We start from the raw sequence: 14259 nt of genomic DNA on the forward strand, positions 1-14259 counted from the left end.
TTACCACATATTGATGTTGGACAGTTTGAATATGAAGAGAATATTTAATATTATTTTGTGGAATGTGAGCAAAGACTTGGAACAAGGACTGTACCATGCTGTGTAAATGCAGTCTTAGGGTGCTGTCACCATGAGACAGATGAAGTCATAGCTTGGAGTTAAATACCATCACTATAGTTGATCAAGCTAACTAACTGAAATTGCTAACAGCACACTTACTTGTATTATCTCACCTGCATTACATGACTAAGCACATATATATGATAGGCTGATGTTTTGATTGACAATGTCCAGTCTGATTTAGAATATGCAAACATTTATTTTTGTGTCTTTGTTATAAAATACCTAACCAAACTGAAAACTTTTTTATCAATAATACAAAGGTCTGTCCTCCTACTCACTTACAATGGGCAATAGAAATACAACATGTTTTGGACTTTTGGGCCAACATAGGTCTGAGATTATTAATAGAAAACAGTATTTATCATGTTATTTTTTTTACCAGGTTCTTTTTTCTTGCTTCTTTTGTGACTGTTGTGACAAAGACCAAATGTATGTTGTCCTCCAGGGTGACATTCAGCAGCTACTGATGGTGGCGGACCCCAAAGCAGCCTATGACTACTGTGAACACTTTAGTCCAGACTGCGATGCTCCCCACTGGGATTCACCACAAGCTCAGGAACCCGAGGAAGAGGTGAGGATAAAAGTGCACTTATCATTTTATTTGCTGTTTGAATTTATTTAACATCATTGAATTTATTTAACACATACAGTATTTACTCAAATGTTTATTGTTCCTGAGTTATACCCTGCTTAGTCACATTATGTCTCTAATTTCTTCAACTTTAACTTTTGACCTAAATCTCTTCAATAAATGTGAACATTAATATACATTTTTAGTTTTTTCATTTGTGTTAAAAACCTTTACTTTGCTCATAGGAAATGTGCTAATTATGATAACTAATAAATAGGAACTATTTGTACAGGCTGCTTTCAAGTTGAATTTATTTTTCTCTGTTCTATCATATGCATTCAATAAGAGATCTGCAGCTTAAGCACCTCTCTGCTATTGTAATTATGGGTTGCCTGTCTCCCTTCTGGAATTTCAACCTTTCCAGCCAGCCTTACATTTTTCCAGCAGTATTTCACCAAATAACTGATGAGCTCACCGTGGAAATGTTTTCCCTCTTCTCCGTCTCACTAAGTTGGGGCCCTTTCTGGAAGAGCCTTTTTCACTAATGATTTTCCCAGGTTTTGTCAGTTAATCACTAAAACACCTGAATAGATATTCAAATATTTGTAATACTTTCGACTGTAAAGTTTAAACAGTAGGTGTAAACTCCTCAATGAGTTTATTGTTTGTCTTTGTGTATTTAGTTCTGATCTCAAAATAGTTATAAGTACTACTGCCTCAATGCACTTTTGCAGATGAACCCTCCAGATCTGGCTTCTCATGTTTTATTATTCATTTGCCTGCTGCATATTAATGACCATGCCTGTGGTGCATTTTAGCCTTCTGCATTCTTATGAATCTTTATGTCACTCCTATGATTTTAGCAATAGGCAGAAATAGAATAGATTTATGTCAAGAAATCATAATCACAAAGAGGATAATACAGTAAGAAGTCACAACATACAAAGCAAATGTGAGGTGTGAAGTCACATTAATCCACAACCATACTTACTGCCTGCTGTTATAATATTTAAGCTTTTTCCAATCTCAAAAAGATAGCCAAAGGCCTTATGTCAAAACATTGATTTCTAAAAACTCAGTCATGCTTTCATTTTTAGAGCCCTTTGAATTATCAATGTGTATAAATTGTGCTATATCTGTAAACTTGCATCCTAGTATTGAATCCTGTTTCAAGAAATCTTCCCATCAGGTGGTATATACCTCCCTTCCCTTTTGTTTTCCACTAACTGTCTCACCCCTCATCTTCTTAGTACACCACAGACTACACAGAGTACTACGACTATCGGGATTCGGACCTAACTGCAGTTGAGGATCGAACAGAGGAGGATAGCACAGTGACAAAGGTAAATTAGTCACTTTTACTTGGATATGCAGACAATTGAGACTTTATGTTCATTTTCAGTAAAAACTAGTTTCGTAGAATAGCTTGTTGTCAATGTGAATGCAATAAAGTTTGTGTTGAGGGTATGGTTCTGTTTTTGGGCAAACTACCCATCCCTGCATACGACACATCAAGTCAACAAGAGGTTCCCAATGATTTCGATGATTTCTTAGCTTCAGAGATTTTTTTTTTACAAACTGAATACCGGGAGTGACCAGAACCCAGTAACCCTCCCGATTGAAAGAGAAAATGTAATATAGTTACTGAGATGGATAAACTAGTGGATGTTACATGTAATATAGTTACTGAGCTGATAAAAAAGTGGATGTAACATGTAATATAGTTACTGAGATGGATAAACTAGTGGATGTTACATGTAATATAGTTACTGAGCTGATAAAAAAGTGGATGTAACATGTAATATAGTTACTGAGATTGATAAACTAGTGGATGTTACATGTAATATAGTTACTGAGCTGATAAAAAAGTGGATGTAACATGTAATATAGTTACTGAGATTGATAAACTAGTGGATGTTACATGTAATATAGTTACTGAGATTGATAAACTAGTGGATGTTATAATTACTTGTAGCAATCTTGAAAGTTCTAAAAACCTTTGACGGCTTAGTTGTACATAACATGAGCCGCTGGCTACATGAAATTTGGATTTTTCTTTTTCCCAAGAAAATGACTTAATAATGGGAACATAATGTTGTCATGCTTTAATGTCCGGCTGTCATGAGCAGGGACGTGCACAGGAATTTTGAAGGGCAGTTTCTCTGCCTGGAAGAAAGGGGCCACACTTTATGTTATTTTTCACCGCCGCTGCCACGCAAATTTTACAAATATCATTTAAACTCTCACTAACCGCCGCTGCCACGCCCCCGTCATCTGATCGCAAATGTTGCCAATATCATTTTAAACTCTCACTAACCGTTGCTGCCAAGCCCCCGTCCCCTGATCGCAAATATAAATATTTCCTTCGGAGGGGAAACTTCAGTTGAGGAGGGCAAACGGGCAGTTGTCGCTGGTCATGAGGACTAATGGGTATCTAATAGGTATCAAAAGATCTTTATGAGAAGGTTATGTTAGCTGTATAACGAAGGGTCAAAATAATGTGGTAACTTAATTTTATAGAAGTGTTGTATGGGTTCATTGTGGTTCACCATATGGATGTCTTTTTAAAACAATGAAGACATGCATTATAGACATGCATTATAGACATCCAATAGACCCAGATACAATACTGGAAGCCTATGTGATTCAACCAGACCTTTTCCCACAGAGATCATTAATGCTGACATTGCTAATAATCTATGACTACATAACATCTATGAATACATAATGTGAGCGTCCACAGATGTGTTGCCATGTATTGCGATGTTGTAGAAATATGATTGTATTATTATCTTTATCTTGATGTTGTAGAAATATGATTGACTTATTATCTTTATCTTGATTCTTCCTGGGGATGGACCATGAGATGCACTGTTATGAAAGCACTGATGGTCCATCGGTCACGTAGATGTGTTTTTGTGTTCCTTAAATTATTTTTTGTCATGTTTGTGCTGAAGACGATACAGGAACAGCCAGGAACAGCTGATGAGGAGTATTACACTGATAATGAATTTGCCTACGATGCATTAGCTGGTACTGAATCTCCAACTAAAATAACCACACCGGATAAGGTAATGTTCACTTCTCATTTTCTGTGACTAATAGCAAATGTATGTTGAAGTGTGTACACTTTGTGATTGTCAGATCATACAGACATTATTCTTTTTTTTATGTGTGCTGCATACACATGTAGGTACTTTTTAGGTGATTGATGTCTTTGGTGAATTACCCTTCAATCAGTAAATAATGCATTACTTGAGGCTAACTTGGTTCATACAAGTAACTTAATCGCCTCTGAAAAAGTCTGCCTGGTCATTGGCAGGCAAAAGGCATGCTAAACGTAGCAGGATAACCTTGTTTAGATAAGTGCACCTGGAGTCGGTGTCTGTATAAAACACAAGCTCTGTGCCATGGTTACCATGGTTATGGTGCAAAGTGGCCATTGTCTTTCCCTGTCCTTGTCATTGATTTTCATTAGCAGCAAATATGAGACACTATTTTAATGACACTTTTTAATATGAGACACTATTTTAATATGACACCATTTTTAACATAAGACACTATTTTAATATGACATTTTTTTATATGAGACACTTTTAAATCAGTGATGTTGAGTTGGGGATTGTTATAGAAAGCCCACAAACATTTGGAATAACATGCAGTAATTATTGTAAGACCTCTTTTTCATATCTTCATTCATAACATATGCATAATTGTAAAAATCATGAAATATGATAGTTGTTCACACCACAGTAATGGGCTATGCTATTTTATACATTAATACAATGTAGTCTACATGTTTGCAGTATGAAATAATTCAAACGGTAATTGCTGACAGCCTATTATAAAAAGATAGTAAGATATTATAGAAAGTTTGCAAACTAGACGAATTATATTGCAGTTGTGATGTTGTTTATATTAATAATTATTTATTATTAATTAATTATTATATTAATTGGTAATCCCGACTATTTATTTGGCTATTTTGGGGGTTTTAGGTAACATTCTATCATGGAAAAGTAAATGCAGAGGTTTACAAAAAGTTTACTGACGGTACCATTTATGATGTTCTGCCCCACCAGGAAACAGGCTATGATGAGGAAGGTGTTGACTACATCACAGGACTGGATGAAGTGGTGGTAGAGAATCCCACAGTCACTCAGACCATGCCTGTGAAGACTGCTCAGTCTAAAGGCACACAGGACCCTGCCAACTATGACTTCAAAGAGTATGACCTTAATGAATATGACTCAAAAGATCTGGAGAGCGTTGACACATATCAGTATGGAGCATATGATGGACATGATGCATTTGAGAAGAAGACTGACATCTCCCCAGAAGAGAGTGAATTTGGTGTCCCTGCTGTAACAGATTTTACAGAAAGTGCTGTGAGTAAAATAGTACATGTAGATTGACAGAAACAAGGTCCTTAAGTTATGTGGGAAAAAAACATTCACTAAAGTGATCAATGAGGTTTTGAATGAGGAAAAATGTAAAAAGGGAGGGTAAGAGTGCATGCCCACACTTGAGATCTCTGAACTATTCTGAATTTCCGTTGGTCTTGTGTTGATTAAAAGATGCTTAGAGCCCAGCATAGGCCTCCCTAGGTCTGTGTGGGCTGTCTTTTGGCTGGGCCTATTAGCAGTGCATATAGGGAGATGACCCCAATGACTCTGGGCTTGTGTGGGCTGTCTTTTGGCTTGAGCCTGTGTTGAATTTCATAGGCTATGATTTCAGGGGGGGCACATTAGGTCAAAGGTTCTGTTGGCCCAGCCTTTGTAGACTTGCACACATGAGTAGTATCCATAATAAATCCTCTGTCATCCAGACTGATCAACTGTCCTGCAGGCCCAGGAATGGCTAACCCTCTATGGGTCCATTATCAAATGATCCAGTGTGCTGAGATAGCAGATTATTTCAGGCAGTCAAGTTGCATTGCTGCTTCTATATTGTCACAACATGCTGTTAGTTGATGTAAGTGCAAGTTAAATAAATGGTCTTCACTGTCTGTGCAATCTCTGCTTTAACTATTTAACCTTAGGTTTCGAGAGGTGGTGGAGAAAAGGGGGAAAAGGGGGAGCCAGCTGTGATTGAGCCAGTACGTTTTTCAGTCTTTCATTATTATCATCATCAAAGTGACTATCTGTAACAGAATTCTGTGACGATAATACCCAAGACACCTGGGTTTCGCACCAAACTGTTTCGCACAATTCCTACTGTGCTTATGTTGCATCTTATATACATATTGTGTGCCAGCTTATTTAACCATAATATAAACAAATTACATCATTGACATCTGCTTCATAGCCCTGCTTATCCTTGTAATAGTGACCTTATGAACATTCTGTATATCCACTAAACTGCTGCACAACCAGTCCTTTGAATAAATGCTGGCACTCTCCATTTGAACCATCAATCTTGATTGTATCCTTGAGTGTATGTGTGCTAATATGTTTTGTCCAGATGCATGTTTGGAATGTATGTGCTTGCTTCTGATTTTCTCTTCTACTCCTCCTTCTCTACCTCCTTCTCCTTCTCTTTCCTGGGGGTTTTAGGCTCTGGGCTTTGTTAAGTGCCTTGACATACTTTCAATAGTTTTTTTTTCACAATATACATTTAATTTAATTTAATTGAATCAATCAGTGATCTTATGTACTTTAGCACCTTGCATAGCACACGGACTAGCTGGCCAGATATCTACTGGACCAGGCATGGCTCTACTAAATTTCCAGAATATGATCCCACCAAAATCTGAGACATAGTCTGACAGTACTAGAGTCTGAGTTTAACTGTTTGATGTACTGTGAGTTAACATACACTTGCATGCCTCGTATAACTCTGAGAATAAATGCCTTTTTGGGGGGGGTTGACTTTTTTTGTCTGGGATTCCTATTGATTTGACTTTTATTGTGTTTTTGAATGCCACTGTTATATTTTATCTTTATATCTTATTTCTTCTAGGGAATGCTTATAGAGGGAGCCCCAGGGCCAGCAGGCCCCGCTGTGAGTATCACCCTCTTTTAGATGCCTTTCACAGATGGTGGAAAGTTAGGGGAAAGAATGTCTTTATGGAAAGTGCTGCAGTTTTGGCCCAGTAAAATGAAAGGCAGATATTCCCTCCTTCTTCCTCTGTTGCTTGATGCTTGACTGTTTTGTATCTCATGTGGTTCTATATTGTAGGGTCTCCCTGGAACTCCAGGCGTGCAAGGACCTCCAGGTCCCCATGGAGACCCTGGGAATAGGGTAGGTAAACTTAACTTAACCCAGGCCTACCTCTCAGATGTTCCAAGGGGATTGAAAACCTATAATTACTGTCACAGATATCATGTCATTGTTGCTTGAACACTGGGAATGATACACATAATTTCCCTGATCCTGATCCTGATCCTGTTATTAAGAATTTAGGAATATTGCTGGTTTGCTGAATATTGCTCATTTGACATTTCTTTGGTACATTATGTCCTAGTGCTTAAGGCAACGATTCCAGAGCCATCCACAAGATGAACACGTGGCCCAAGCCTGTTGTGTCTGTTTAAGCACTTCCTGTTTTGTCTGTTTAAGCTTCCACTTCCTATCCATCATTCAGCAACCCCAAACTCCAACACCTATGATCTACGATTTGTAGCAATAGCTGTTGTCTACATCCTTGATCCTGACGCTTCCTTTCTGTCTTTGAAATTACTGTACGTAATATGTGTGTTTTTAGAGTATACTTTAATAACACTTCATTCCTGTAGTTCCTCTGACACTTGTCTGCTACGTCAGTATTGTCTAAAATGTTCCTCCACCAGCTATGAATGAGCACTAGGTGGCAGTATTTCAATAGATGTCAAAGAGTGCAATAGTGAATTCAGGGTTTTTGTTGCGGAACACATGGAAACAATTTGAGGCATACTGCAGGACAGACAAAGTTGCAGTGGGATAGAGAGACATGTATGAGATGCCTGCTAAAGGGTCCCTCTGGAAAAATAGAACTCGTAATCCAAAAGTGGAAAGTACACTTAAATCACCTGGTCAGAGCCAAGACTTACTTTGCTAATATTATGACAAAGGGGTAGAATTATATCTGGCACGATCATGCCATGTTATATCTATCTAATCTATAAAATGCATGGTTGTATATAGAGTATAATTATTATTGAAATGTAGTAAGCCTTAGTTATTGTTAAGAAAGGAAAGCTTACATCTACTATACATTTAAAGGGGAAAAATTAATTAACCAGAGAGACTTAAGCAGACTTGGCAATAAGACTCAATGAAGCAGAATTCATTTGGAAATTGAATCCTTAAGCTATAATTACGTTTACCAGGAAGACAACAATTCTGAACACAGAACAATGAAAATGGGACCAGCCTCAATGCAAGATCACTCTCTCAACCTGGGTGGCTCATCTCCTGGGCACCTGGTCCACTCATCTCCTGGGTACCTGGGTAGCTCATCTCCCGGGCACCTGGGTCACTCATCTCCTGGGTACCTGGGTGGTTCATCTCCTGGGTACCTGGGTGGTTCATCTCCTGGGCACCTGGGTCACTCATCTCCTGGGCACCTTTGTGGCTCATCTCCTGGGCACCTGGGTCACTCATCTCCTGGGTACCTGGGTCACTCATCTCCTGGGCACCTGGGTGGCTCATCTCCTGAGCACCTGGGTCACTCATCTCCTGGGTACCTGGGTGGCTCATCTCCTGGGCACCTGGGTAGCTCATCTCCAGGGCACCTGGGTCACTCATCTCCTGGGTACCTGGGTGGCTCATCTCCTGGGTACCTGGGTGGCTCATCTCCTGCCCCTGCTGCTTGCTCTGCTCACTCAGCACTCTTCTTTCCCAAGAGTAGTGATTCATGTTGGCTGACTGGCTTTAGAGAACTGATCTGAGCCGCCAGAGGAACTGGATGCTATGCACAGCCAGCCTACTTACTTCTATCGTAATTCTTCATGCTCTTCTTCCATGTTTCACACAGTGGGTGGACAGCTAGAGGAATGTATGGAGAATGTTGTTTAATTTGACAAAAATTGCATTATAATGCATTATAATCAAGGATTTCACATAATGATTATATTGTGCGTGCCACCCTTGGAAAATGATTGCATTTTAGAATGTTTGTATGATTGAATAAAGAAATGTATTACTATTTAAAGTAACCTTAATTTAAAAAAAAAAATTACATTTACATTTAGTCATTTAGCAGGCGCTTTTGTCCAAAGCAACGTAAAAGGGAAAGAACAATCAAGCTATGAGCAGTAGAGACCTAGTGTAACAATAAATACTAAAGAAGAAATAGAAAAAAGTGCAGGAATGTAACTACTGGAAGTGCAAGTTAAGAAGGGAGGTGCTCTCTGAAGAGTTGGGTCTTCAAGAGCTTCTTAAAGGAAGAGAGGGACGCCCCTGCTCTGGTAGTGCTAGGCAGCTCTTTCCACCAACGTGCAACTACGAATGAGAATAGTCTAGATTGCTGTACTTGCACAGACGGCAGTCCTAAAAGACGCTCATTGGACGAGCGCGGTATCCTGGGGGTAACATTTGCCCTTATAAGAGTGTTTAAGTAGGTGGGAGCAGAACCAGCAATCACTCTGTAAGCAAGCATAAGTGACTTAAACTTAATCCGAGCAGCTACAGACAGCCAGTGGAGCTCAATGAGTAGCAGGGTGACATGGGCCCTCTTCGGTTGGTTGAACACCAGATGCACCACTGCGTTCTGGATCATCTGTAGTGGTTTCACCACGCATGCCGGCCGGCCCCTTAGGAGGGCATTGCAGGAGTCAAGGTGGGAACTCACCAAGGTTTGCACCAGCAGCTGGGTGGCATACTGGGTTAGGTACGGCCTGATTTTGAAATACTGATGATGAAATACAGTTTATTCAACACATTTTATTCATGTGCAGCCGATTTCTGCGGATGTGTAGATATAAAAGCCTGTCTTGGATATCCCATAGGACAATGCTTAAGGTCAGATAAGAACTTAAGCACAGCAGTGACCATTACATGGTTTTCAGGCAGGGAATTCATAGTAAGGGAGTATACTTAACATAAACATAAGTTTATATATGGTATCAGGAGGGTCTAATAGGCACGTAGATGATTATGATGAGGAGAATTCTATGAACACTATTTCTAACGCCGTCTTAACAGATGTTCAGGGGACTTCCTCTGGGTGAAAGGAGGAAGTGCTGGATGTATTCTATTACAATTAATGGATTTAGGATCAACGGTTTTATTTCCACATGTCCAAGTGAACCTCTTATATTCCATTCACATGTTTAGAACCAAAAGTGTTTTAGTAAGTAAACACACATTCAACAAATGGGACAACAACAAACAGTCCATTTGATTTAGACTCTCCTTTACTGTTATTTGTGTTTGTCTGAACCCTCATTTTCATTGTCTTTAGGGTCCTCCTGGGCGGCCTGGACTTCCGGGTGCTGATGGGATCACTGGGACTCCCGGAACTCTCTTGATGCTGCCGGTAATCTCTCTCAACTGTCCATAAAACAGAAATGTGCAGTGCCATTACCCAATCACATTCATTGTTGTGCTTCATTAGTTCCTTTACAAGCAAGCATGAAATCAATTAGACCTCGGTTATAACTTATTGTTTGGCTACCTCATGTGGATTTAACTGTAGCCAGTGGGTAGAGAGCTGTGCAGGGAGTAAACCTTACTACCTGACACCTTAAGAGACGTGCTAGCGCCAGACACTAGCATCCTTAGGTCTTAGCTCGCTTGCTTACATGCTGACTGCCCATGTCTGAGTTGTGAATCAGAATCCAATGCAGGACTTTGTGAGGACACAACGTGGGTTACATGGAGGCAGATGAATATTCCTCAAGTTGATTGTCTACAGGCCTGATGTAGACTAGCCAATGGCCAAGTTATTTGTAATTATTACACGGCTTTTCTTAACGTGTAGAATGCTCCATTCACTTAAATGGGGCTTCCCAACGTTCTGTGGTGAACTATTTTTCCATATTTGACCGTTGCTATGCATAATTGACCGCTGTCAAGGAAAGTTGCCTTTTTGCCTCGGATTCACGTCTTTCGTAGCACTCTACGTTGCTTTGCGTCGGGGTGCTGTTCGCCCTGTCGGGGCTTATTTTCCCGATAATGACCGCCGTCTATACATTATCCCTTACTTATAAGCAATAGGTGATACAGTGGTTAGTGTTGCTGCCCTCTAACGCTTCCAACACTAAGGCCTTTTTTTGGCTCTGTTTGGTAGTCTGCCATGCCTGATATTTCTGTATATTTCACCTAACTAAAAACCATGAGGCAAAAGTGGCATTCATGATTATATTCTAGAACACCTCAGCAATAACAAAATTAGACTAAAAGTAAGGTGACCAGATTTCTGAGACAAAATCCGGGGACAATTTCAGTTCAGATACGTTAATACCTCCAAAACATGAAGTTTTTGTCTTTGTAAACGGAAAAACGGGGACACTGGCTGGGCCCTTTTTCATAAAGCAGTGTATCTTACCCTTGTTCTTGTAAATTGCAAGGGGAAGTGTCAAACAAAGAGTATTTATCTCAAAACTAATCACAAAGTGGTTGAAATGAAGAGTAGTAAAGGTAACAACCTTTTGCCAGATAATTAGAACCATTTTTTTGTGATAAGAACCACGTTGACTCAAGCTTCCTTGCAGTAGGCCTAACCTCTGTGCTTGGCTGATAAGTGACTGGTCTGCACTGTCAGGTGTATGTTTTTCCAGCATAGAACATGTTAAGGCCATTGAGGAAACTAAATGCAGTGTATTCCTATATTCTGTGTAATCAGCTGGAACAATGAAAATACAGATTAAGCCCATACACTCCATGATCTTTGGAATTGTTTTTTAGGTATTACTATACCAAAAGTGATTTAAGAAACAAACAAACAAAAAGATTCAAACTACAATTTCAGTAAAAAAAAATCCAAGCAATGTCAAGGGAAGGGGGGAGATCTGAATAATCTAAATAATAACAAGTTCTGTGGCACACTTCCAGTTGACATCTTTGTTAATGCAGAATACGTGAAGTAAATGTGGGGAAAAACACATTTAATTAGTGTCTTTTAAGAGACCACCACAAGAACATACGTTTTTTGTTTTAGTTTTTAGGTAATGTAGTCCTACCCTTACTCTAGGCTACATGAAAATCTCTGTAGCCTAAGCACATGACTCATATTTAAGCAAATGTTTTAACCTCCTGCTTAAAATTGAACTGATGAGACTGTTTTTGCTTCCTCATCTTGAATGTAACCCACTGCCATAACATCAGCAGTTTGACTAAACTTGACAAAGAAAAAAATATTCTTCCGATTTTGAGTATAATGTTATAGTGATAAAATAGACATCTGACAGCCTGGCCCAGGGCTATTTGAAAACGTATGTTGATACAATATAAAACGAAAACGTTCGTGTTCAACCAGGCTGTATCTAAAGCCCAGTGGCGGAGTGGCCATCGGGAGCACCGGGATTTTTCCCGGTCGGCTGGTAGGCCAATAATCTGTCGAGAACCAGCCTGCAGACTGGCCTTCGCAGCCGTCGCATCATATTCATAAGCGGCCCATCGAATTTGAATATACGTCAAATCCTGGTCCCGGGAAAATCTCTAAGTTCTCCGAGGGTTTAAAGATTTAGCAGTCCAACCACTATTTATAGCACTATTTGTCTCTGTACATCACACCTATGGTGTGTCAAACTCACTCCCATCAATCCAACCTTCTGATTTTTGTTTAGCCTCCTATATTGATGTAATTCTTTTTATTCAGACGCTCCATTACTTTCATGACCACAAATATAAATTGGCCAGCGATTTAATTCGTTTTTTTTTGTTGAATGTAGAATAGTCGGAGCAAAGCATCATGGGAAATGCGTATCGTTCTGCCTTTATCAAGTGAACGTAGGGAGTTAAATTAGCGGCTATCAGGGAGAGAGAGCAGGTGAAGCGGACCTGATGGAGGGACATAAGAGAAAGGAGAAAGGAGGGGGCAAAAAGGCCAGACTGAAAAAGAGGCGGATGCTGGAGGAAAGTGCATCAAAATGTACAAGAATTACGGATTTATTCAACCAGCCGTCATCTAGGTGCGAGTGAGTTGACAGGACACATTGTTGCGAATTAGCATAACATTTGAGCCAATACGGGACGCGATTTGTTCCGTATTTCCATAAGTATATACAAATACACTGGCACTGTCACTGTCATGTCTGTCACCCACACATCAACTCTAAATCTAACAATAATGATCAAAAGCCGCCCGTTTGTTTCTGTAGTTGATATATGGGAGGTGGAGGGGATGCGGGTTGGGCCAGTTGTGGGCACGTTATGGGCCGGTGGTGGGCCGGTGCAGTCAGAATTGTCCCGGTGGATTTTTGTGTCCCACTCCGCCCCTGCTAAAGCCTACAACAAAATTGATGGCAGGGAAGAGTGGTTGCGCTGCTTTTAAACCAACGTTCCCGGAGCCACCCAGACAGAGATAGCATAGCTATACGGTTTGTGATTAATGTAAATCCGCACTCCTCAGCTTTCAAGTGGTTTCATTTAATGTCAAGTTGCCAACTACCTCTAAGTAGTAACCCAGACTAGTGAAACTGAAATATCATAGTACTGTAGCTAGTATCACTGCTAATGTTAAAAAGTTAACAAAGTTAGTTAGCAAGTCTACAGATGTGACTGACATCTGACCAACAGATAGCTGCTGCTTAACACACACTTGTTGCAAATTGTAGATCATAGGTTAAATAATATGATTATTGTAGATCATGGGTTAAATATGTAGATCATGAGTTAAATAATATATGACATAGATGATAAACAATGACACTAACCTATCCCAATGCTGTCCTATCTTGTTGTACTCGTATTGTCAGAACTAGCTGGCTGAATGAATGATTGAACGCGATCTCTTTCTAAATAAAAAAAAGAGCAAAGATTCTACCGCGCTCCACCAATCAAAATACTAAAAAGACGGTCATTCTAGATCTTTGAGCTCCGAGCGAGAACTTGCAGCCCTGGCTGCTGGCTGGCTTGCTTGAGCCTGTGGCGTGTAGGCTACGCAACTAAACGTTTTGGTCATTGTTTTCTTTTTACAGTGCATGAAATGCCCTGCATTGTTATTCCTAGGCTTCTTCTTCTTCTTCTTCTTATTCTTGTTACCTTTTTCTGCGATTAATTCAGCCCGTAGAAACTTCATTCAAACTTTGTCGCGTAGTTCTTGTAAACGACACTTATGCTATGTATTTTTCACTTTTCTAAACTTTATACTTTTTAAGATATTAAAGAAAAACGAATATAAATTTCTCCCATTGACTTACATTGGGCCATTATGACATCATAATAGGGTCTTTAAACTGGCTTGCACCTGTGCTTCACTGACAGCTGCACCAAATCAAAGGAACCTCTACTCTCTCTGTCCCTCTCAATTTAACTGTAACTAGGAACATTAAGACACCATCCATTCTCTACTTTTTTTTCTCTCCATCTCTCCATCTTTCTCTCTCAGTCAACTTTCTCTCACACTCAATCTCTCTTCTTCACTCCATTTTTTTATCTCCTTTTTTCAATATTTTCACTCTCTCTTTATCTCTTCATCC

The 14259-nt window shown here is 39.6% G+C and overlaps 1 protein-coding gene across 1 annotated transcript in view; it reads left to right on the forward strand.

The window, feature by feature from the left end:
* Positions 1 to 14259, forward strand: part of LOC308379013 (collagen alpha-1(XI) chain-like) — an 83078-nt gene that overhangs the window by 21828 nt on the left and 46991 nt on the right. The window contains exons 5-12 of the mRNA XM_080856054.1: positions 569 to 694; positions 1945 to 2037; positions 3652 to 3765; positions 4777 to 5082; positions 5736 to 5792; positions 6656 to 6697; positions 6875 to 6937; positions 10080 to 10154. Of these exons, the coding sequence (XP_080712180.1) occupies positions 569 to 694; positions 1945 to 2037; positions 3652 to 3765; positions 4777 to 5082; positions 5736 to 5792; positions 6656 to 6697; positions 6875 to 6937; positions 10080 to 10154 (876 nt within the window). The remainder of the gene's footprint in view (positions 1 to 568; positions 695 to 1944; positions 2038 to 3651; positions 3766 to 4776; positions 5083 to 5735; positions 5793 to 6655; positions 6698 to 6874; positions 6938 to 10079; positions 10155 to 14259) is intronic.

The sequence above is a fragment of the Sprattus sprattus genome (assembly GCF_963457725.1).
Source record: "Sprattus sprattus genome assembly, chromosome: 18".
Classification (NCBI taxonomy): domain Eukaryota; kingdom Metazoa; phylum Chordata; class Actinopteri; order Clupeiformes; family Clupeidae; genus Sprattus; species Sprattus sprattus.